Source organism: Xenopus laevis, chromosome 7L (genome assembly GCF_017654675.1).
Source record: "Xenopus laevis strain J_2021 chromosome 7L, Xenopus_laevis_v10.1, whole genome shotgun sequence".
In the NCBI taxonomy this organism is placed as follows: Eukaryota; Metazoa; Chordata; class Amphibia; order Anura; family Pipidae; genus Xenopus; species Xenopus laevis.
The window spans coordinates 19,718,533-19,743,842 of record NC_054383.1 but is presented as its reverse complement, the minus strand read 5'-3'; the positions used below and the strand labels follow the sequence as shown (position 1 = coordinate 19,743,842).

At 38.8% G+C, this 25,310-nt stretch overlaps 1 protein-coding gene across 2 annotated transcripts in view; it reads right to left on the bottom strand.

Annotated features, from left to right (window-relative positions):
- dhx32.L (DEAH-box helicase 32 (putative) L homeolog) overlaps window positions 1–25,310 on the bottom strand; it is a 52,372-nt gene that overhangs the window by 24,036 nt on the left and 3,026 nt on the right. The window contains exons 2-7 of one of the 2 annotated variants that reach the window (XM_018224587.2): window positions 24,354–24,837; window positions 21,744–21,937; window positions 16,732–17,125; window positions 13,312–13,557; window positions 8,106–8,205; window positions 4,523–4,678 (exon numbers count right to left, since the gene is read on the bottom strand). In XM_018224587.2, the coding sequence (XP_018080076.1) occupies window positions 4,523–4,678; window positions 8,106–8,205; window positions 13,312–13,557; window positions 16,732–17,125; window positions 21,744–21,937; window positions 24,354–24,641 (1,378 nt within the window). In that variant the 5' untranslated portion in view covers window positions 24,642–24,837. 2 annotated transcript variants of the gene reach the window in all.

The following is a 25,310-nucleotide window of genomic DNA, read 5'->3' as shown; positions in this document are numbered from 1 at the left end:
GAATGCTTGGGACATGGGGTTTCCAGATAAGGGATCTTTCTGTAATTTAGATCTCCATGCCTTAAGTGTAGAAAAAAAATCGTTTAAACGTTATGGGGTTGTTTATCAAAGATCGAGTTTATGAGGTTTTTTCCTACCTCGAATAAACTCACAACTGGAATGTTTATTTATGAAAAAACCTGACTGTAAAAAACTTGAATTAATGCAACACGATGGTTGCAGCTTTTTCACCAGTAGAAGCTATGACTGCAGAACTTAATCCCATTAATCTCTATACTGCAGTTTTAATGGCACTTTGGGAATAACGGTAACTAATTTGTCATTAAAATACATTTAATTACTGTACATATGGATGTAAGGGCTATCAGCACATGACAGATCCATTTCAAATGCAGCCGATCATATTGTACATTCAGATGAATTACCAACAAGGGCCAAACTGATGTGCTATGGCGAAAACAAAACTGGAAATAAAGCATTTAGTCTATGCTCTGGCACAGCATTCTGCAGAGATAACGCACCCTGAACTACTGCTTTGAACAGAAATTCTATTTCAACTCTACTCACAAAGTAGGGAGAAAAAGGGTACAATGTTTTAAAGAAATACTTAAAGCAGTGAGCAGCCTGTTACACGTCTTCCCTGGAGGCACACAAACTAACTTCAGAGAAAGCGACATTAAAGACACCAATCCGTTTCACTGAGCTTTCTTGTGGATGCGAGGCATTTCAGCACAATGACATTTATGTCTTAAGACGACTTTGCAAGGAACAGAACTTTTTCTCATGAATACTTCATCCAGTTTCTTTCTGAAATACAGTAGTAGGGACGATAAAGCTCCTCTGCTTTTGAGTGCATGGCTTTTACTGCAATTATTGTCCCTTGATCTGTGCATTCTTATCCCTTGATCTGTGCATTCTTATTCCTTGATATGTGCATTCTTATTCCTTGATATGTGCATTCTTATTCCTTGATATGTGCATTTTTATTCCTTGATATGTGCATTTTTATTCCTTGATATGTGCATTCTTATTCCTTGATATGTGCATTCTTAATTTTCTGATCCCTTGATATGTGCACTTATTCCTCGATATGTGCATTCTTATTCCTTGATATGTGCATTCTTAAATTATTATCCCTTAATATGTGCATTCTTATTCCTCAATATTTGGATTCTTATTCCTCGATATGTGCATTCTTATCCCTTGATATGTGCATTTTTATCCCTTAATACGTGCATTTTTATCCCTTAATACGTGCATTTTGTATCCCTTAATACGTGCATTTTGTATCCCTTAATATGTGCATTCTTATCCCTTGATATGTGCATTCTTATCCCTTGATATGTGCATTCTTATCCCTTGATATGTGCATTCTTATTCCTTGATATGTGCATTCTTATTCCTTGATATGTGCATTCTTATTCCTTGATATGTGCATTCTTATTCCTTGATATGTGCATTCTTAGATTAGAAAAAAATATTTTCATTTAGAAGGGCAAGTAAGACAAACCTAAATGAAACAGATACTGCCCTGGCATACGCTGTTTTTGGATTAAAGGAGTGGTTCACCTTTAAGTTATTGTTTAGTATTGTGTAGATTGGCTAATTCTAAGTAACATTTCATTTGATTGTCATTATTTTATTTTTTTATCGTTTTTGCATTACTTGCATTCTTCTTCTTCTTCTAACTCTTGTTATTGCTACTTTTTATTACTCCGCTTTCTATTCAGGCCCTCTCCTTTTCATACATCAGTCTCTAATTCAAATCAGTGCATGGAAGCTAGGGTCATTTGGACCCTAGCAACCAGATAGATTCAAACTGCAGAGCTGCTGAATTTAAAAGCTAAATAACTCAAAAACCAACAATATAAAATGAAAACCAATTGCCTGTTGCCTCAGAATATCACTCTCTACATCAGTGATTCCCAAACATTAGCTCGTGAGCAACATGTTGCTCTTTGACCCCTTAGATGTTGCTCCCAATGGCCTCCAAGCAGGTGCTTATTTTTAAATTCCTGACTTAAAGGCAAGCTTTAGTTGGATAAAAAAACACGTGTACTGCCAACAGAGACTCCTATTTGGAAGATTTTTTTGCATGCTCGTGTTGCTCTCCAACATTATTTTATACTTGAGTGTGGCTCATGGGTAAAAAAGGTTGGGGACCCCTGCTCTACATCATACTAAAAGTTAAGTCAAAGGGAAACAATTCCTTTAATATGAGTGATTTATTTAGTTAGATGTGCTCTTTGTGACTCTTCAATGGATGGATTTAAGTAAGGTTCTTCTCTTTTGACCTTTGTGACACTGTTGCACTACAGTAAAAGCAAAAGAGATTAACTCGGCGCTTGTTGAATAAATGGAACACCAAGTATTTCAGGCGGCAGCAGTCATTAGGCTCCACAAAGGGATGGACTAATAACTCCCATCTGCTCATACTGGAAAACAGTACGGTTGATGCAGATGGAGGAGTAAAGGTGGACCTCCTTGAGAAATACTATAAGACAGGGTTGTTATTGACTGCTTTCTACCTAATGACAGCAGTGCTAAAAATGCTCCATATGCCAAGGGCCTTAAAGGGGTGGTAAACCTTTTAATTAACTCTTAGTATGCTATAGCTTTCAAATGGGGGTCACAGACCCCATCTAAAAAACAAATGCTCTGTAAGGCTATAAATGTATTGTTACTGCTGCTTTTTATTACTTCTCTTTCTATTCAGGCCTCTCCTAATCATATTCCAGTAATATGGATCTTCATACCTTAAGTCTACTAGAAAATCATGTAAACATTAAATAAACCGAATAGGCTGGTTTTGCTTCCAATAAAGATTAATTATATCTTATTTGGGATCAAATACAAGGTACTGTTTTATTATTACAGAGAAAAAGGAAATCATTTTTTAAAAAATTTAATAAAATGGAGTCTATGGGAGATGGCCCTTCCGTAATAAGGAGCTTTCTGGATAACAGGTTTCCAGATAATGGATCCCACACCTGTAATTACAGAACTTCGAAAATGGCCACCCAGCAATGGTATAGAGTAATATAAGAGTGCCTATAATTAAGTGTCTTAGGTACACAAAACACATGAGGCTCGACCGATATGATTGTTTAAATAAAGATATTTTCTACTTTTTAACCAACTACTTTTGGTCTAATGTATACATGGCTTCCTAGAGTCCCCTAAATGTTTTTGTATACAGATTGTCCGCTCCCCTGAGATGAGGGCCTGGGGCAGGAGCACCTGGGCCAACATTCTACTTTGGTGAGTTATCTTATTATAATTAGATGTTCTTTTGCTTACATATATACATTTGGGATTGCTACAGTTGACCGACTAGCCTGTCAAATGTCTCCACTGACTTCAAGGCACTTCAGAACTGGAGCTTACCTAAAGGGACACTAAAACAAACCATCACGCTGTCCGTACGTCTTCATAGAAGTTGATAAAAAAAAAACCTCATCACACATGGGCAACAATTCACCAATGAGAATTCAACTGAGCAAAAAAATTACAGATGCAAGAAATATTCACCAGTTAGCATGCTGATTAGCTGAACTATGTCAAGCATCTTGTTATCTTATATACATAACAGAGGCATTTTGATTGCTGCTACATGTGGAAGCAGAAAAGGCAAATTTCCCCAGATCTCTCCCTATTTAGCAATGTTGTGAAATATGACAGTTTTGTCACCCTTACTAAATCTCCTGCAATGTGAGCAACAAAAGCAACTTTGTACAGCAGTCGACCTGAATCTCCACCAGTAAAAGATTTGAATTGTGTAATCTTGCCAAAATGCCTTATGTTACATCAGAAGATTAGTACAGGTATGGGACCTGTTATCCAGAATGCTCGGGACCTGCAGTTTTCAGGATAACAGATCTTTCTGTAATTTAGATCTTCATACCTTGTCTACTAGAAAACCATGTAAACATTAAATAAACCCAGTAGGCTGGTCAGTGTCGGACTGGCCCGGCGGGAAACCGGAAAAAACTCGGTGGGCCCCGACCCTTAATGGGCCCCCCGCCAGGCCAGACCCCTCTCCCGACCAGTATGTTAAAAAAAAAATAAGATTTCTTTAGGCGCCGCACTGCGCATAGCGTCATTCATACAGAGCCCTGAGCGGCGCCATTCAAGCAGGAGCGTCGAGCGGCGCCCTCACGCAGAGCACATCACGGTAGGGGGTCGGAGGGGGCCCTGGACAGTAGTCCCGGTGGGCCCCGGGCCCCCCAGTCCGACCCTGAGGCTGGTTTTGCTTCCAATAAGGATTAATTATATCTTAGTTAGGATCAAGTACAAGGAACTGTTTTATTATTATTACAGAGAAAAAAGAAATTTTTAAAAAATGGGATTATTTGGATAAAATGGAGTCTACGGGAGACGGCCTTTCCATAATTATGATCTGGGTAACGGGTTTCCAGATAACGGATCCCATACCTGTAGCTGCTACTTGTAGCTGACAGGTCTAACATGAACTCAAGCAAACCTATTTGGTGAGGACCATGCTACTAATGATGGAGAGTACCTGGCCTGTTGATAAAGTCACAGTGAGCTAGACCCGCAATGTCCATTCTCTTCAGAAACAGAACCATTGAAATCAAATTGCACTCTTCCACTTTTGCTGTCAGGAATGGTTTCATCTCATGCGCAAAGTCCTCGGGGTACAAGCAAAATAGTTTTCCTGCAAGAATAAAACAAGTGAATTTTAATTTAAGCTGAATTTCCTTACAGCAGGGAAAATAGTACAGGTATGGGACCCATTATCCAGAATTCTTGGGACCTGTGGTTTTCCGGATAACGGGTCTTTCCGTAATTTGGATCATCAAGAAAATCATGTAAACATTAAAAAAAAAAAACCAATAGGTGCTTTCAATGAGAAATAATTATATGTCAGTTGGGATCAAGTGCAAGGTACTGATTATTACAGAGAAAAAGGAAATAATTTTTTAAAATTTGGATTATTTATATTATAATGGAGTCTATGGGAGACAGCCTTTCCGTAATTCAGAAGTTTCTGGATAACGGGTATTATACATGCACTATAATGGAAATCTGAAACACAAATGCCAAGTGTGTTTTTTTGTGACATGTCCCTGAATTTCTATGTGATCTTTTTACCCTAAGCTACTACAGGAAAATGCAGACAGAACAAGCCGTGAGTGAACCACTCCCTCATATTGAGTCCTGGCTACACATTCTTTAAAAACTCAGCATGCCTCCAGGCTACAGTCTGCCTATTGTTGGCTCTGTACATCAGTCACATAGATGTCTCATACACTTGACAATGTTGTAGCTGCAGGGCAACCTGGGTGACACTGAGCGTTTTGCTCCCTTTGCATTTTTTGAGCGTCTGTACTGCATTTTCAGGCATTTTGCTTCCTAGGAAGAGTTCTGAATCTCATCATACCCCCAGAATTGTAAACGTGTTTAAAGGGAATTTTATTTCCAAAATGCATCAGTTAATAGTGCTGCTCCAGCAAAATTCTGCACTGAAATCCATCAACAGATTTTTTTATATTTAATTTTGAAATCTGACATGGAGCTAGACATATTGTCAGTTTCCCAGCTGCCCCCAGTCATGTCACTTGTGCCCTGATAAACTTCAGTCACTCTTTACTGCTGTACTTGAAATTGGAGTGATATCACCCCTTCCCTTTACCCCCAGCAGCCTAACAACAGAACAATGGGAAGGTAACCACATAGCAGTACATAGCAACACAAGATAACAGCTGCCTGGTAGATCTAAGAACAACACTCAATAGTAAAATCCAGGTCCCACTGCAACACATTCAGTTAAATTGAGTAGGAGAAACAACAGCCTACCAGAAAGCAGTTCCATCCTAAAGTGCTGGCTCTTTCTAAAAGCACATGACCAGGCAAAGTGACCTGAGATGGCGCCTACTCACCAATATTACAAAAAAAAAAAATACACTTGCTGGTTCAGCAATGAAATTTTATATTGTAGCGTGAATTATGTGCAGTGTAAAAAGTGTAATTTAGAAATAAAAACTATACCATAAAAATCATGACAGAATCCCTTTAAAGTGGACCTGTCACCCAGACACAAAAATCTGTATAATAAAAGTCCTTTTCAAATTAAACATGAATTCCAGTTTCTCTTTTTTTAATAAGCATTTATAGCTGTTATAAGTAGGGATGCACCAAATCCAGGATTCGGTTCAGGTTTCGGCCTAATCCTTCTGTCCGGCCAAACCGAATCCTAATTTGCATATGCAAATTAGGGGTGGAGAGGGAAATCATGTGACTTTTTTGTCACAAAACATGGAAGTAAAAAATGTTTTTACCTTCCCACCCCTAATTTGCATATGCAAATTAGGATTCAGTTCTGTATTCGGCCGAATCCTTCGTAAAGGATTCGATGCATCCCTAGTTATAAGCTCATTTAAAAATCTCAGCTGTCAATCAAATATTGTCTGCCCCTCCTCTATGCCTTAAGCTGGCCATAGAGGCAAAGATCCGATCGTACGAATCAACGTACGATCGGACTTTCCCATCTACCGACCCTCCACTAACCATTCAGATCAAAGTCTTTACCATTCCGATCAAATAAGAACAGATCACCCAATGTTCTGCCCCTGACAGCAATCGTACGATACTTATGTCTGACAACACTAGTGACAGTCTCCCACTGAAAATCGTACGAGCGGCAATACACGCAGAGATATTATCGGCAGGCGACAGAAATTTTCTAACCTGTCCGATCGACCAAACGACCGATCTCCGGCGGACGAAAAATGTCGGGACTCTCCACACACGGTCCGAAAATCGTACGAATCCACGATTCGTACGATCGGATCTTTGCGTCTATGGCCAGCTTTAGGCAGACAATTACTTTCACTTTCCATTCAGCACTTCCTAGATGTCACTGCTCTCCGCATATTCTCCTGTTCTCTTTACCATTTAATTGTGTAGCCAGGGCATGGGGATGGACATCAGGTCCCCAATTCTGGTGAACAAACAAGATTTTGAGATGATACAAGACTTGCCTTAATAACAGTGTGCACAAAATGGCTGCTGTCTGCTTGCTATAATTTTAAAATCCCAGACTGAAGGAAGCAAGATTCAAATAATTTATATAGTATAATTAAAGTTCATTTTGCTTGACTAATGTGATAAAATAGGATTTTGAATAATTTTGTTGGGTGACAGGACCCCTTTAAGGCTAAGACCACACTGCTGATAAACAGAGTATCAGCCCTTACACTTGAATCATCAGTCTTCTGTGCCTGCAGCGGAATCACTGTTTCGGCAGGGAGCAGATTTCGGTACCAAAATGCATACTCCTGTGTTTTAGCACCACAAACAAGTTCTGTGCTATGTTTGTTAAGTTCTGTGCCATTTTAAGCATAGGGGTTGTTTCTCTGCCTGCTTTTATCTGCAGCCTGAGAATCAGTCAAGTGTGGTCTTAGCCTAGGGCTACATGTCTGAAGATAGTAATGAAAACAGAAGGTGCCAGACATACTGTAGTACTGACCTGAGATAACTCACTGCTCATTTAACTATAATTATAAGGATTACATAGCATGTGTTTTGCAGTTATCCAAAAATCCAGGTGTGCCAAGCCATTAACGGGGGCATATACCCACCCACATAACTTCATATATAAAAGTGCTCTTCTGACCCCTTTATCCATTGACATTGTTTCTTTATTTTCTCAATATTAGCAGTTGTTCACTGCCAATATCATGAATGTGTAACAGGAGCACCCCCTGCTACTCTATCTTTGCAGGGGTTGGACAGAATAGTGAAAGGTTAATTCACTTCTGCCAGAAACCTCTCCTAAAGCTTCTCTGTTCAGGGTGTCAGGAGATGCTCTTTGCATCAATAAATTGAGTTTTTGCCACTTTGTTTGGTCCCTGAGCGGACTGAATAGTAGTGGGTGTTCCTGTTACGCAATCATGATGTTACCAGCAGAAAACAACTGCCAATATCAGGAAAACAATCAAAATAACAAATTGCTAAAGTGGTCAGAAGAGCAACTGTACCATAAGTTACTGTACATAGGAGGGTATATGTTGGGGAAAGAATGCAGGAAAGTACTTGCAAGTTTTAGATATTTTATATATGTAATGTTTCTCAACTTTTACCTTCAGAAGATGAGCTCAATATATGCTTCCTCATCTCAGCCCGGACCTTACTTATAGATTGTGTGACAAGTGATTCTGCGCGGATTCTGGTATTGTATACCTGTAACAAAGATGTTATTCACAATGAATGCAACCAATTTACTGCATTGCAGGGATCTTGCTTCACAGGACCAGAACAGTTCTTTTATTGATACCGTACAGTTAAAACAATACCATTATAGTTTCATAATCCAGCTTTAAAAGGAAATGATAACCTCGGAGCATTGCAAGTAAAATTATAAATATCACAGAAAACAACCCATATTTCTAACTTGTGCTGTATTTGAATTTGAAATGTCTGCAGCACCATTCATTCTTACTGTATAGAGCCTGTAGTGCGGCTTTCAAGGCATGACGTTTATCTCCTGGGATCACTTTTTGACCCTGATTATAACAGTTTGTTGGACACAAATGGCTTGTAAATGCAGCCCCAGCTTAATCTTATAGTCTGTGTTTGTCTTTTAGTCTATGTAAACAAGTAGACTGTCCCCTGCCTCAACCCCACTAAAGAAAACTGCCCACAGTCTATTTGAAGTTTTATAATAACGGCTTATTTTAGCTCATTATACCAATTCCTTATGATTTTAATATAAAGAAGTATATGGGACCTGTTATCCAGAATGCTTGGGACCTGGGGTTTTTGGGAGTCTATGGGAGACAACCTTTTCCCGATAACGGGTTTCCGGATATTGGGTCCCATTCCTGTAAAACTATATTCAAAATTAGCTAGATGAATAGGGCTTTTATTTATAATGTATTCAGCCTATATGTTAATGTAATAATATAAGCAATTATCTATCTTATCCACTTTCTGAAATCAGGAGTTTATTAAAAGAAAGATACCCCCCCCCCACATGCCTCCTCATTTATAAACATTGGAAAATTTACCCTGGGTAGTAATCTAAGGCTAACAATCATAGTTTTATTTTCACTGCTAAACCCAGCTGGCTGAAAAAAAAAAACTGAGCTAATCACTGACTGGTTGCTATGGGTTACTGCTCATGTGCAGTTTTACCCAGTGTTATAAATGAGCACTAACGAGCTCTATATAAACAATCCCATCCCTTCTCTTACTTGCTGCGTCTGTCTTCGTTAAAAGATAAAGAAGTTGGCTCAAGCATAAAATAAAATGTAATTAATTGAACATTTTCTGCAGCGAATAGCACAAACAAAACAAATAAACTATAAGCTATGTGTTTTACCAAACTGAACAATCTGTTTGGAAAAATCAGGTAACAACTATTTTAAACTAAACGTGTTGCATGTGTTAACGGCACGTTACAGGTTTAATGGTTAAGAAAAACAAATGTTTAATGTTTAGTATTACAGATTTGCAAACAGCAGGTTTCCAGTTTCCACATGGCTTTTAACCCTGTTGTTGGAAACAGAAAAAAGGTGTTTTGTGAGAATTGTGCAGCGCAGACACGTGTGCTGTCCTTCACAGATGCTTCAGAAAATAATATTTACACTTCTTATAATTCACACGTAATATAATGGCATCATCGTTATTCTAAGGCAATTTACAGTTTCAGCTTTTTTGTTTTAATAAAATCAATTACATTCTTTGTTTGAAATTTCAGCTACTGGTTGCTAGGGCTCAACTACTCTAGCAACCAGTTTAACTGTAATCATGGAAGATCAATAGGATAGTACCTACACAGAAAGATAGGAAAATACGAATAAAAATAATGATAGATTTCATCTCTCATAGTCAACCTTTTTCAGGGACAGTAACCCCAACAACCAGTAAGTATTTTCAGTTGCAAGCTGGAAATTAGCAAAAATGCATGCTAATAGTTCGAAAGTCAAAGGAGGACCAATTAAAAAGGTGCTTAAAATATATACATCTATAACATATGAAAAGTTGATATAAAGGTGACTTTCCACTTTTCCTGCCAGCAATGTAGTTTCTACTTGGTTAGCAAGCGGGTTGACAGCCTGTCCACGACTGAGAATCGATGTTTTTGGAATTACGGTTGTGCTACAGGAAAAGTGCTTGTTTGGTTGCTGTAGAGCTCCCACACGCAGCCAAAATCAGGGTGGGAAGGGGTTAAACTGCAACAAACCAACTTTGCTACACTGCAAAAAAAGTTTGCAAATGACATTTAAGCAGACATTCAGGGGGCTATTTATTAAGGTTTGAGTTGTGTTTCCACAAAAATTTAAGTTTTCAAGTAGATTTTTGTGGTCAAAAAACTTCAGGTTAAAAAAAAAACCTCTAATTTTTTAGTTTTTTTTAAAAAAAACAAAAAACGAATTCTTTGAGATTTATTATACCCCGACCCTGGAAATGGCTCTAATCCGAAAACACACCATCTAAAACCTGTCGAGGTCATGTAGGAGTCAATGGCAGAGGTCCCTTGAACCATTTGAAGATGTTAATAGCATGAATGATGTTCAAGTCTTTTTGGAGTGGTTTTGCCCGAAAACTCGAATAATTTGAGCGATTCGAGTCTTTTCCCACAGAAAGCTAGATTAATTTGAGTTTCACAACTTGAAATCTAGTTTATTTCCTAAATAAGAAAACATTTGAGTGGCGAGTTCAGACGATATAAAAAAAATAAATAAATAACATTCGACCTTTGATAAATAACCCCTTAGTGTGTAGATAATGAGTTTGATGTATCGGCTGAAAATTGATCACTTAAAGCTGAAAATGGCAATTACGGTAACTGTACATTGCCATGAATAGGCACACTGAATTAGACGAGGCAAAGCCAACACTGATTATGTGGCGTACTTCCAGTAAATACTCCAGGCTATCATAGCTTTGGATACCAAATCCTACATTTTAAGGAAGCAGCTGTAGAGTTTTTAATCAACATTGCCCCCGCTGAGCTAGAGGCAGCTTCACACCGTGATTTATTAGGGCTCTTAGGGCTCTTAGGGCTCTTACTCACTGGCGTTCTGACCTGCGCTCCCCTGCGTTCCGTTTTTTGGCGTTCAGCCGCAGGGGAGCGCAGGAATAGATGCATGTCATTATTTCAAATGGGGCTGTACTCACTCAGGCGCGATATATATATCGTGTAGGCGCCGAACGCAGGAAAAATGCAGCATATATATATATATAACAGCACTAAAATGTTACTTTTATTTCAAAGCTCCAAAACTCAATCTCTGCAATTTTCCTACAGTGAAATTTGATATAGATTATATATATATATATATATATATATATATATATATATATATATATATATATATATATATATATATATATATATATATATATATATATATATATATATATATATAGATATATAGATATCTATATATATTTTTTTTTTTTTTTAACAATGGCCTCCCCCAGTGTCAATCATTTTCTGTTAAAGGGATGATTATTCAGGCTGCAGGCCTACACATTCAAAATGAAAAAAAAAGTTTGCCTCTAATTTTCTGATCTTTATTTGAGAAATAAAAGTTAATAAAATGTACAAAGTATTACAATAGCTTTGTAGGACCATGCAAAGGAAACTTTATTTCAACATAAACTAGTAACAAAATAAGTATAATGTATCATTAGAAAACTAAGCACAGTTAATTAGGGATGCACCGAATCCACTTTTTTGGATTCGGCCGAACCCCCGAATCCCTCGCGAAAGATTCGGCCGAATACCGAACCGAACCCTAATTTGCATATGCAAATTAGGGGTGGGAAGGGAAACATTTTCTACTTCCTTGTTTTCTGACAAAAATTCACACAATTTCCTTCCCGCCCCTAATTTGCATATGCAAATTAGGATTTGGTTCGGCCAGGCAGAAGGATTCGGCCGAATCCGAATCCTGCTGAAAAAGGCGGAATCCTGGCCGAATCCCGAACCGAATCCTGGATTCGGTGCATCCCTACAGTTAATACTTAAAAGGGGAAGTTTGACTTTAAGTACTTTTTTTTTTTTAAAGGTAATCATTTAAGTTATCTTTTAGTGTTTTATAGAACAGCTAATTCTAAGCAACTTTCAATTGATCATGATTTATAGTTTTTTCATTTATTTGCCAAATTCTGATTCTTTCCAACTTTCAAATGGGGGTCACTAATCCCATCTAAAAAACAAATGCTCTGTAAGGCTACAAATTTATTGATATTCATACTTTTTATTACTCATCATTCTATTCAGGCCCTCTCCTATTCATATTCAGGTCTCTTATTTAAATCAAGGCATGGTTACTATGGTCAGTTGGACCCTAGCAACCAGACTGTTAAAACTGCAGATTGGAGAGCTGCTGAATAAAAAGCTAAATAACTCAAAAACTACAAATAATAAGACATGAAAACCAAAAGCAAATTACTCTCTACTTCACACTCAAAGTTAACTCAAAAGTGAACGACCCCTTTAAGCGATCAAAAACTAGATGCATGCCATGCTTAGATCTACAATGTTTCTTCTTGCTTGTTAGTACTCCTCATCTATATCTGTTCCTAAAATCAAATAAACGGCCAAACAAAGTTATACATTAACTGCATAAGCTTTTTTTATTGAAGGTGTATAAAGGTATAGTCCTTTCTGCCCTTTTAAACTTGAAGGGGCCTCTATTGGCCTGTCCCACATGAAGTGACTACCCAGCATACTGTCCTTAATGCCTTTCTGGAGAAAAACTGCAGCAGGAAAACACCCCAAAGAGTTGCTGATTATTTTTCTTTAAATACAACAATTAAAATGTTGCAGGAGCATAAGGAAAAGCAACATGTCAACCACTTGCAGAAAAAAAACTTACACAAAACTATATAACACTGTGTATGGCAGCATTACATGCCAATATGATACTAATAAGACATACATTTGATTAGATTGTCCCTGCCACAAGGACCCAATAACAAATCTTATATTTAATATCGAAAACAGATATAGGATCTGTTATCCAGAAACCCGTATCCAGAAGGCTCAGAATTACTGAAATTATTTTCTTTTTCTCTGTAATAATAAAACAGTAAATAAAACAATAATAAAAATACTTGATCCAAACTAAGATATAATTAATCCTTATTGGAAGAAAAACCAGCCTATTGGGTTTATTTAATTTTTACATAATTAATCTAGGGCATGAAGATACATTATCAGGAAAACCACAGGTCCCGAGCATTCTGGATAATAGGTCCCATACCTGTATTGCAGAGAACCAAGATATATCCATTTCTGAATGGGTATCTTGAATATAAAAACATTCTTACCTTCCTCTTCTCTATGCCAACATCAATGACGAAGAAGATATTTTTCATCCAGATGAGAGACTCACCAAGGCTGGTTGTCAGTACCACTTTTCGTTTGGGGTTTTTGCTGTTGTCATCCAGTTCCTCGTAAGGGATGTAGTCTGAAATGCTTTGATGGGGGTACAGAGCAATGGGCATCAGTTCACCCAGTTCTGGATTCATGTGCAACGCTTCCTGTTTGATATGCTCATAAGCCCTTTTTATTTCCTTCATGTAATCAGAAAGTAAAGAAAACACACGTTTAGTAGGGTGTTGAATATTTGAATTCAAATAGAAAACACCATCCTTCCTGCTAAATCAAGCTTGTCTACTTGCCTAAAGGTGGCCATACATGCACAGATATTATATTCGGTGCGTGTATGTTGTTTTTTTGTTGACCGATGGCAGCAAAAGATATTGGATATTGGTTAGCTCGTCAATTGGCCAAGGTAGATAATTTTTGATTTGAGCAGGTGCCTTCAAAAGGTGTCCGAACATCAGCAAAGAGATACTGCTGAATCGTCAGAATTCTATTGGTTCTACCTCTATATCTGACAATTCAGCTCTTAATGATTGTAGTGAAAATGTACAAAAACATACAATCTTTTCTCTGACCAATGATCACAGAAAAGATCGTAATTGTAACGTGTATGGCCGCCTTAAAGGAGAACTAAACCCTAAAAATTAATGAGGCTAAAAATGCCATATTTTATATACTGAACTTATTGCGCCAGCCTAAAGTTTCAGCTTCTCAAATGCAGCAATGATTTCAAACTTGTCACAGGGGGTCACCATCTTGGAAAGTGTCTGTGACACTCACATGCTCAGTGGGCTCTGAGCAGCTGTTGAGAAGCCAAGCTTAGGGGTCGTTGCATATTATCAGAAAATGAGGTTTGTTTGTAATATAAGCGGATGCTACAGGGCTGATTATTAAATTCTGATGTTAGTTGCACTGGTTCTGTGCTGCCATGTAGTAATTATCTGTATTAATTAATAATCAGCCTTATATTGTGACATTTCTATTCTATGTGTACTGTATATTGTGAGTGGGTCCCTAAGCTCAGTAAGTGACAGCAGCACAGAGCATGTGCAGTAAATCAGCAGAAAAGAAGATGGGGAGCTACTGGGGCATCTTTGGAGACACAGATCTTTAATGCTAAAGGGCTGTGGTTGCCTTGGGCTGGTACAAAAGCCCAAAACATAATGTACAACACTTCTAGCTACTTCTTTAGTTACACTTTAGTTCTCCTTTAAGATAAGAACTTACCTAAAAAATGTACCTAGACTTCTAGGTTAATATCTACAGTTGACTCACGTGCTCAAGTCCTAAACCTTCATCATAGGAGAGCGACTGAAATGTATTGGAAAAAGTAACAAAAATTGGCACATACTAATACTTGCAAAACGATTTTGGAATTGGGAGAACACCCTGTGTAAATGCTTCACCTTCTGGTGGTGCGACTCCCTGGCCATGTCAGTCAAAGTACAGTAGTTCGTGTAGATAAAGGGGGCACTGCACTCACCAAAATTCAGGGGGTAAATGCTCCCTTAGTTTCATACTGAAGAGAGGTGTTTACCCCTCGAAAATTGTTTCCATTTGACATGGCACAATAAAGCTAACACATCAGTTAATTTTGGTGCATGCTACTACATACAGTACTAATACTTCCCATTACAGATCACATTAAAAAAAATGTATAACATAAGTTACCTCCATGGTTTTTCTGCTTCTCAAGAAGCAGGTTTTCATAGGCCCATGATTAGGCGCTCTTTGAGAAGAATAAAACACGTCTGTCTTTGTTTGGAACAAAGTCCTATGGAATTGACTTTCTGAGGAGAATCAGTGCTAGCCAGCCCTATTATCATTCACCTATCACCAGGGCCGGATTTACATAATGGGCGCCCCTAGGCCCACCGCCGTTCCGTCACCAGTGTCGGGGGGCCACCTAGGCCTTTATTCATGCAAATTTTCATAATCGGGACCTGAACAATGTGGATTGGGCATGGGAAATTTACAAAATTATTGAATCTTCTGCTCATCCCGTTTTTGAACCAATGTGGGTGAGGTTGGGCAGCATGACGCCCCCCTAAAATCCTGCTGCCCTAGGCCCGGGCCTAGGTGGCCTTTCCAAAAATCCGAGCCTGCCTATCTGCTTCCAGAACAGGCTCTTAATGAAGACATGCCGTCAAGAATGTTAGTGTTACAATACCAGCTTTATTATTAGCTCAGATGTCAGCCTTTTCTGACACCGGGCAAGTCTCATCAACATTAAAAGGAGAAATAAACCCCTTATGAAAAAAAAACCCTACCCCACAAACACCTCCCTCCTCCCCCAGCCTAGCTGCTACCCCAGGCAAATGGCCCAAACTTTTTACTTACCCCTCGGTGCAGATTCAGGGATCAGAGTTCACGGCAGCCATCTTCCAGGTCTTTGGTAATCTGAGAATGAGACCAGCCTAGCAGCGCATGCGCAGTTAGAGCAATTTCCCGGTTAGAGAAAACTGCGCATGCACCGAAATTGCCGGAAATTGCCGAAGCACCGGAAGAAGACACAAAGACCCGGAAGATGGCTGCTGTGAACTCCGATCCCTGAATCTGCACCAAGCAGTAAGTAAAAAGTTAGGGTAGCAGCTAGGCTGAGGGGGAGGACGGTCTATGTGGGGTAGGGTTATTTTTTTAATAAGAGGTTTGTTTCTCCTTTAAAGGGCGGATTTATCAAGGGTCGAATTGAAAATTCAAATCCGAAATTTCAAATTTTTTCATGGTCAAAACTGTCAAATTAGAGTAGGGAGTAATTCAAATTCGATTTGAGTTTTCAAAAATAATTTGAATTTGATTTCCGAGATTTATCATACTCTGGCCCTTTAAAAATTCAAATTTGACCATTTGCCACCTAAAACCTGCCTGAATTGCTGTTTAAGTCAATGGGAGACGTCCAGGGATCAATTTGGAGATGGTTGCAGACTTCCTAACATTCAAGTATTTTTCAGAGAAAAAAAACTCGAATCGAAATTGATTGAATTCAAATTCAATTCGAATTTTGAGGTCGTTTCAATTTGACCTCGTATTAAAAATTCAGTTTTAATATTACATTTCGATTGGTCGAATTTTGAATTCATGGGAGTACAGGGGAGTTTAAAAAAAACTTGCATGAATTCGAAATTTGACAAATGTGCCTCTAAGTGTGCCCATGATTGTTGCCTTGGCTGCTGCTTCCAGTGCTATGTAATTATTAATGGTGTGGTGGTGTTTTATGTTACAGCTGTTTTTCAGCTTCAGGACAGTCAACTGCTCCTTTCACATATAAAGTCATTACATTGCCACTACTTGCATTTCTACTTTCGGACGGAAATAATAACAAATGTCTACATTTTTAATTACATTTTAAAAGAAGCGCTTACTTCTTCACAGGCCAGAAAGACGACAATGTCCCCTTTCTCTTTAGTATGATGTATTTCAAAGAGAAGCCGTAAAGCTGAGTGGAAATAGTCTCTAGGAAGGCTTGTGGTGTACACCGACTCTACGGAGTGCGTGTTCTCTGCTTCTACTAGGGGAGCATTTCCATAATAAGAAACCAATGTCCCTGACAGAGAAGGGCAGGTAATGATCACAACTTTCAGTTCAGGTCTCGATACCGCAATGACCTTGAGGAAACTGAGCAGCACATCCGTAGAAACGAATCTTTCATAGACATCATCGATAATGACGACTCCATAACTGGACAGAAGAGGGTTGGACATCATTTCCCTCCGCAACATCTCATCCGTGCAATACCTGCAGATCAAGATATCCGCTCTGAGAAATCGCATGGCATCATTATTCTTTAGCCCAGTGATATCACAAGGTCAATCAATCAATTTAAAACTATGGAGTATACATTTATAGGCATGGGACCTATTATCCAGAATGCTCGGGACCTGGGGAATTCCGGATAACAGATCTTTCCGTAATTTGGTTCTTCATACCTTAAGTCTACTAGAAAAATCATGTAAACATTGAATAAACCCAATAGGCTGGTTTTTCTTCCAATAAGAATTAAGTATCTTAGTTGGAATCAAGTTCAAAGTACGGTTTTATTATTACAGAGAAAAAGAAAATAATTTTTAAAACTTTGGATTATTTGGATAAAATGGAGCCTATGGGAGACAGCCTTTCCATAATTCAGAGCTTTTTGGATAAAGGGTTTCGGTAGAGATGCACCGAATCCAGGATTCTGCCTTTTTTAGCAAGATTCGGATTCGGCCGAATCTTTGTGTCTGGCCAAATCGAATCCGAATTTGTATATGCAAATTAGGGGCAGGAAGGAAAATCACTTGACTTTTCGTCACACAATAAGGAAGTATTTTTTTTCCCCACTTTCTCTCCTTCCTGCCCCTAATTTGCATATGCAAATTAGGATTCAGATTCAGTTCGGTATTCGGCCAAATCTTTCACAAAGGATTCGGGGATTCGGCCGAATCCCAAATAGTGGATTCGGTGCATCTCTAGTTTCCGGATAATGTATCCCATACCTGTATATGGAAAAAATACATTTTAGAAGAATGGTAAAACATAGAAATCAACTGCTGTGTACTATTTTGAAGGTGACCTACCCCTTAATTTCTGTGTAGAAAAAATTACCTCTAATTTGCATGTAGCCAAACGGAGTTGTGACTTGTCCATTTGGCTGATGTTTATAATACATAAATATCAGTCAAGATCCGCCATTCACATACCAATAATTGGACAAAGGGAATATTATCAGTGCATGTATTTTTGGATTGTGCAATATTCAAAGAGGATGGGAGGGGGGGGGACCTGAACATTGAGGAATACATGAAACCCACTCATACTGATCAGTATTTGCGGTTTGTTTGCCTTCTGGAACATAAACTGGATGTTATAAGAGCTCTACAACATCATACTGAAACAGTCTAAGGGCAAGGAATAAAAGCATCTCAAAGGAGCTTTGAATACTTGTGTATACCCAAACTGGGCCATTGTCAATACAGACTAGGACCAAACAGGGCCAAGATCAGGCTGCTGAAATCCACAGGCCGATTTCAGTTTCTACAACAAGCAGTTTCCTCCTTCTTCATTTGTGTCCGGAACCCTTATGTCGGCTCCGGCACAAACACAATCGGAAAAAAGAAACACGAAAACTTTGCATTTCACGCCGTCATCCGTGTAGTGTGTTTGCTTTGGAGCCAGACGCAGAAGAAGAAGGATTCTGCTTGTGGTAGGGGCTGAAATCGGCTTGAGGATTTCAGCAGGCGGATTTTGGCCTTGTCTGGCCCCAGAAAGTCGGTAGACACATAGCTGGCAAAATCACCCCTTATGCAACTGGTATCTGAAAAACATTTTCACAAACATAAAATTCATTTGTTTATCAAGCCAAGCAATACCCTGAGACAGAAGCCAGCACAACCAAAAGACCTAATACCAAAGCAAATGAAAAGCAATGTGATCTACTCTGTCCAGTGTAGTGAGAGTTCACAGATTTAGGTAAACATCTGCTCAATAAGTCAATGGCCCAACACAAGTCAGAACAAGACTCATACTGTGATTGGATGTTTGTGACTTTATTGCTCTTAATAGTTTAAATGCTGGAGTGGTTGACTTATAAGTTAACTTCTAGAGTGTGTGTGTGTGTGTGTGTGTGTGTGTGTGTGTGTGTGTGTGTGTGTGTGTGTGTGTGTGTGTGTGTGTGTGTGTGTGTGTGTGTGTGTGTGTGTGTGTGTGTGTGTGTGTGTGTGTGTGTGTGTGTGTGTGTGTGTGTGTGTGTGTGTGTGTGTGTGTGTGTGTACACACAGTATATAGTCCCATTCCTATCAACCTTGCATTTTGGTTTCATTATTTATTATATATAGGTATTTAGTTATTTGCCTTCTGCCTCTTTCAGGTTTTCATATGGGGGGGGGGTCACTGACCCCAGCAGTCAAAATCTACTGCTCTGTAAGGCTACAATTTTACTGTTAATGCTACTTTTTATTACTTGTCTTTCTGTGCAGGTCCTCTCCTATTTATATTCCCATCTCTCGTTCAAATCACTGGCTCGTTGCTAGATTAAATAAGACCCTAGGAACCATGTAGCTGCTAAAACATCAAGCTCGAGACCCGCTAAATATAAAATGGAAGAGCAATTGTAAATTGTCTCTGAAATTGCAATGTTTACATTATACTAAAAGATAAAGGTGAACTACTCCTTTTAAATGAAGCATTTGGAACACACAAAGCATGCCATTTCCGCCAATTTAAAGGAACAGCATGCGGTTTGTGCACCATTTGTTCCAGATGCATCAATAAAGACAACACCAGCTGCAGTTGTGTCTTGGCAAGAAAATCATAGGGCAGTGAACTTTTTTAGACAGTTCTCAGCTGTGTAGACAAGGGAAGTCCTGTGTAGTAAGTCGGATTCATCAGTATTCGATAGTTAGGAATCAAACAACAATAATATAATGTCAGAATGTCAAAAATAAAAAAAAATGTACACATACCCACATCAGTAAATGATGAATCTGAAGTACAATAACAATGTTCCAATGCATGTATCTCTCTATTACCTTAAATGAAAAGTTGTTTTCTGCTACATAGACTTTTGGGACTTTGTACCATGACAGCATAATCTAAATGCTGCTCCCATGGCAATTTTCTAAAATTTAGCCATTTAGCTGAAATGCTAAAAGAGCCCATTATCTAAGCTTATTTGTCTGTAGGAGTTGCACAATTTTACAATGGCTTTATCACAGGGCATTAAGGCCAGCTACAGACAAAACTTACATAATCACTGCAAAGCAGCAGACCTTTGTAGTCTCTCAGGACATTTGAGGAAGACGGCGATGTGGCGAAAAATCACAAATGGTTATAAAAATATTAGAATTATGCACTATGAATAATGAGCTGATGTCTGTAGGTCCATTTGCTTAAAATAAACTGGCCCGAAAAGCAGCTAAACACAGGCTAAATACATTTTGCTGCTTTTCATCCACTTTTAATGGGTTTAGTGGGGCGGGGGGAATGATGCACCATAGGAGGAATCACCTGGACCTCTTTCTAAAAAGTATATGCAGTCACCCTTCTCTTACCCCAATCAATGCCAGGTGGGTTAGAAAATAAATACTGAAGGTTTCAACTCTTTTTCCCTGTGCCCTCAACCTATAATGTTCAGTATAAAAATAAAAACTGGGTGAATAGATAGGCTGTGCAAAATAAAAAATGTTTCTAATATAGTTATTAATAAAATGTAATGTATACATGTTGTAGAGATTGGATGTCTAACATAATAGGCAGAGCACAGCTTTCTGCTTTGCAGCTCTCTTTGTTTCCACTGATTGGTTACCAGGCAGTATCTAATCAGTGACTTGAGGGGGGGGGGCATGGTTCATAACTGCATCTTTTGAATCTGAGCTGAATGCTGAGGGTCAATTGCAAACTCATTGAACAGTTATGTCCCATGTGGCCCCCCTTAAAATCGCTGACTTACTCAGAGTTAGAGAGCTGAAAAGCAGGTAGTGTTCTGGCTACAATGTTAGACACCCAGTCACTCCAGCCTTTATACATTACATTTTTGGCTAACTAACTATATTAGAAACATTATTTATTTTGCACAGCTTATCTATTTACCCAGTTTTTGTTTTTATTTTTATACTGAACTGTTCCTTTAAGCCCTAAAGTGATGTCCCCATAAAAAGGGGACAGCTTGCATACAGCATCCATTCACTAAATTTCTAAGGAAGGGCACCCTAATATATAGAAATGCCTTCCTGTTTTATGATACCCCCCACTTCCACAACCACATAAGTTTTGACACCACTCGTCAATATTGTAGTTATCCTTAAAGTCAGTTGCTGATGTGGGTGCAGCATGCTAAGATATTCCTGGAAGTAACAACTGCTCAATGGGGTGTAAATTCCATGCCTGCACTGTGTCCATGTGCCCTGCACTTTGCACCTTGCATACAAATCATCAGAGAGCCTGAAAAGGAGCATTGGCACTAGGTCAACGTTATTAGAAGCACATACGTGGGGATGTACCTTTGTTAATAGAATTTAAGACACCCTAAGATGTTCTTCCTCTGCACTAAAAGATGCATCTGAGCATGATCTGGTAATGCATATGCTGATAAAACAAAACGTAAGATGTTATAGGGAACTTCTAAAGCTTTATGGGATGTGCTTCAGTTACAGAGTAAAGACTAGGCAGTGACTGACTCAAATCTTTAGCCAAAATGCTGTGTAGGTGGGCTGTAAGGATAGCGTTCAGACTAATGCACGAGTAACTTTGTCCTTTCATTGGAAATTTATAAGCACTGGGTGACTGTTCCCTGCCATTACGTCAGATGGTTTAGCTTAGAATCCCTTTAGCTCCTTTTTGAATTTATTGGCAAACAATTGTTCAAGGTTATTGAAAGAATAATACGGTAATGTGCGCGAACCTTAAAATTGTCTCGCTTGTACAGCAGTTCTCAAACGGCACAATATAGCCAACTTCATGTCCTATATTGACATCCATTTCATCGGCAACTCTCATAGCCAGCCATACCGCTGTCTGCTTATGTGCCTGGGTACACACGACTGCGCCATGTTGATAGTGTCCTGCTAAGCAGTATTCAGCACACCACTGAGGAATCTGAAATGCAGAAAGAAAAGAGCAGTCAGTATATAAGAAAATGCAGCACTAGGGGGTACATTATGACCTTAGCTCCATTGGTTAAACACAAAGCCATATTAACTAGCAGGCTGTTGCAGATAGCTGAGTCAGAAATATGCAGTATTACAGTGCCAATGACCGACATGACTGAGGGGTAAGCTTAAAAGTTATATTTTTAAGCACAGGTGGTAAACACCCTTATGTATATTTTATATAAAATATATTGGTATCGAAGCATTGGTCTGCCTGTCAATGCTCTGAGTGCCACATTTTTAAGACGGCTACAAACAAAATGCCAAATTGGCCAAATCAATGGCTACATTTGGTGTTTAAAGCTCTCTATGCACCCTGGTGTTCTATCTCAGCAACAGGGTTCTAGGCTGGACATTCCTGAAAAAAAATTGGTTACATGTGGTTGTCCATCAGCAATTGTTAATTTATAAATTAAAATAAACATGCAAGTCTTGGCTTCATTTGGTAGGGGAAAAAACTGAAAAACGAGAAACCTTAAATACAATCTCACTGCTTATGCCAGGCACGTCCAAAGTGCGGCCCGGGGGCCAAATGCGGCCTGTTTTAAAATTTACACCGGCCCTCAGCCTCCATCATAAAATTAATAATAATGAGGCCCACCAGCACAGTGCAATCAGGAATCGCCTAGCCGTAGCAGTAATATTAAGGCACATTAGTGAAAAGATCTGCCACTTGGTCTATACTGCTGCCTGTGTGCTGAAGGTGTTAGTAATAGACACATACTGGCATGTAGTGATGCGCCACTTCACATACTTCATTATGGCTGAAGATGTCAATAGGCATACTGACGTCCCGTACAGTAAACTAAACAAGTATGCGAGAGCAGCGCGTCACTGCGTGCCAGTACATGTCTATTACATGTACTGTTAAAATGAGTTAAATGATGTTAATGGTTCAACGAATGTCAGGCCCCCACACATTTTCACCTCACCAAATCTGGCCCTCGTTGCAAAAAGTTTGGACACCCCTGGCTTATGCAGTTATGAACTAGTATTTAAAGCAGGGGTCCCCAACCTTTGTTACCTGTGAGCGACATTCAAATGTAAAAAAGAGTTGGGGAGCAACACAAGCTTGAAAAAAATACCAGGGGTTGTCAAAGAAGGGTTGAGATTGCAATTTGGTAATCCCTATGTGGACTGACAGACTACAGAAGGCTCTGTTTGGCAGTACACCTGGTTTGTATGCAACCATAACTTGCCTCCAAGCCTGGAATTCAAAAATAGGAACCTGCTTTGAGGCTACTGGGAGCAAAATCCAAGGGGTTGGAGAGCAACATGTTGCTCATAAGCCACTGGTTGGAGATCACTGATTTAAAGGACTACTGACAGCTTTTCAAAAAGCATCTGGGTGCCATACAAATGAGCCTGCAAAACAACAGATTTTTGGCCTTGAAGCTTCCCAAACTTCTATACCTGACTTACTAAATAGAACTGAAAGTGCAGTCTGCATAGCCCAAGGAACTGTGAATAAACCTTATTTTCTAATCACTCTATAGTGAGTTTGACCATGAATGTTGGTGGTTCTACCAATGGAATCCCCAGAATTTCCTGGTCCTGGTGATGGCATCCAGATGGGCTTTAAAAAAAAAAGGGTTATTATGCCTTTAATAGAAAAAAATATGCACACAGAATAAAACATCAGATGTACTCTTACAAAGAATTAAGGCACAACAAATTACACTATTATATAGACTAGGAGTATTAGAAAGGAGGTTCTGTGGGCCATCAAGGGCTTGCTAGGGCCACAACCTACTTAAGAACATTGAAACAAGTGGCAATAAACCAGTCAATTGCTTACTGCAGAGACAATATTTAAATTGCATCAATTTGCATTTCACGTGATTATGCATTTGTGCCATTGTACTAAAGGGCTCTATCGACTCTGTTCTATAGGGATATATATTTTTAAAGTAATATGGCCTAAAGTTTGTGGTGCATCAGGTAATCGTCCCTCCAACAACACTGATTTAGATAACCCCATAGCTTGTTAGCACTTAAAAGCCAATGCAGGCTGAAAAACAAGCTATTTGCATATGGAAATGCATAAATGTAGACAATGTAAGTGGGAGATAATTTAATCTTCACTTCTTGTTTACAGTAAACAATACAAAGAGAATACAAAAATAAAATAAAAGACTGCTTTCTTTTGATCTTTGTGACAGTTGAAGATGATTTCCTGTTTACCAAGTGATTACATTGTTCAGATGATGAAAGGCCAGAGCCACCATGGATTTCAAGCAATGCACAGTTTGTGGATTTGTAATTTAGAATTCTTTCATAAGAGAAAATGCCGGACATTGACATATCAGACTGACATAAAACGATAATGATAATAAAATTAACAGTTTCTCTACCAAACTTACTTGTGAACTCTTTCCACTCTTGGGTCCCGCTGATACAACCACAATCTGGTTGTGAGCCAAGTGCTCCAAAAAGTCATATTTGATTTTCCATATGGGAAGAGTTTCTCTTTCTTTTAAGAGTTTGTAAAAACGGGACGAGTAAGGCAAACCGTCAAATGGATTCAGTTCCAAGTCATTAAGTTCGTCTCCTTCCACATCGCTTGAGTCTGTAACGTCGAGACAACAGCTTTTCTCGTCTGAAATGAGCTCGTCGATGTCCTGTTCATAGGCCTCTAGTGAAAGAGCCATTACCAGATATGGAGTGGGATGATTTCCATGAATTCAGCTTCAGTGGAACACAATGGAAGCCCTGGTTGATGTACTGGTTCTCTTTAGATCTATGTTGTAATTTCTTCCTTGTCAGTAGATGAGTTTGGGCACCTCACGCTCTGAGCAAAGACAAGTTTCTAAAACTTTAAAGAGTTGTATCAAAACCCAGTCACGTCTATTGAAAATAAGAAAATAAATATATTAAAGCAGTGCTCCAGTTTCCTCTGTGAACTATTGCCTTGCTGCTGTTGTCTGGAGAATGATTAAGCAAAGACTGTACTGGCCGGCCCTCTCTTACACGTGTCTGCATCCTGATTGACTATGAATAGAAAGCAACAGGAGTGAGGTTATTGTGATTGTGGGGATGGTCATGTGATTGCTTAATCTCACAACAAAAGAGTTTGCCGGGTGAATATTAGAAGCGAAAAGCACAGAGCAAATTTGGACACCGCCGTGCATCTGCCATGTGGGCAAAAATCAAATTTGCAAGTTCATCTTTTCATTTTAACAGATTAGCTGATGTAAATCTTTTTGTATCCAAATAGTGTTTAATAATTTATGGGAAGCAAGTCCTATATAAAAGCAGTCTGAATCCTATTCCCCTTTAATAGATACAGCATGAAGGTAGATATTATGTGAATACACTGC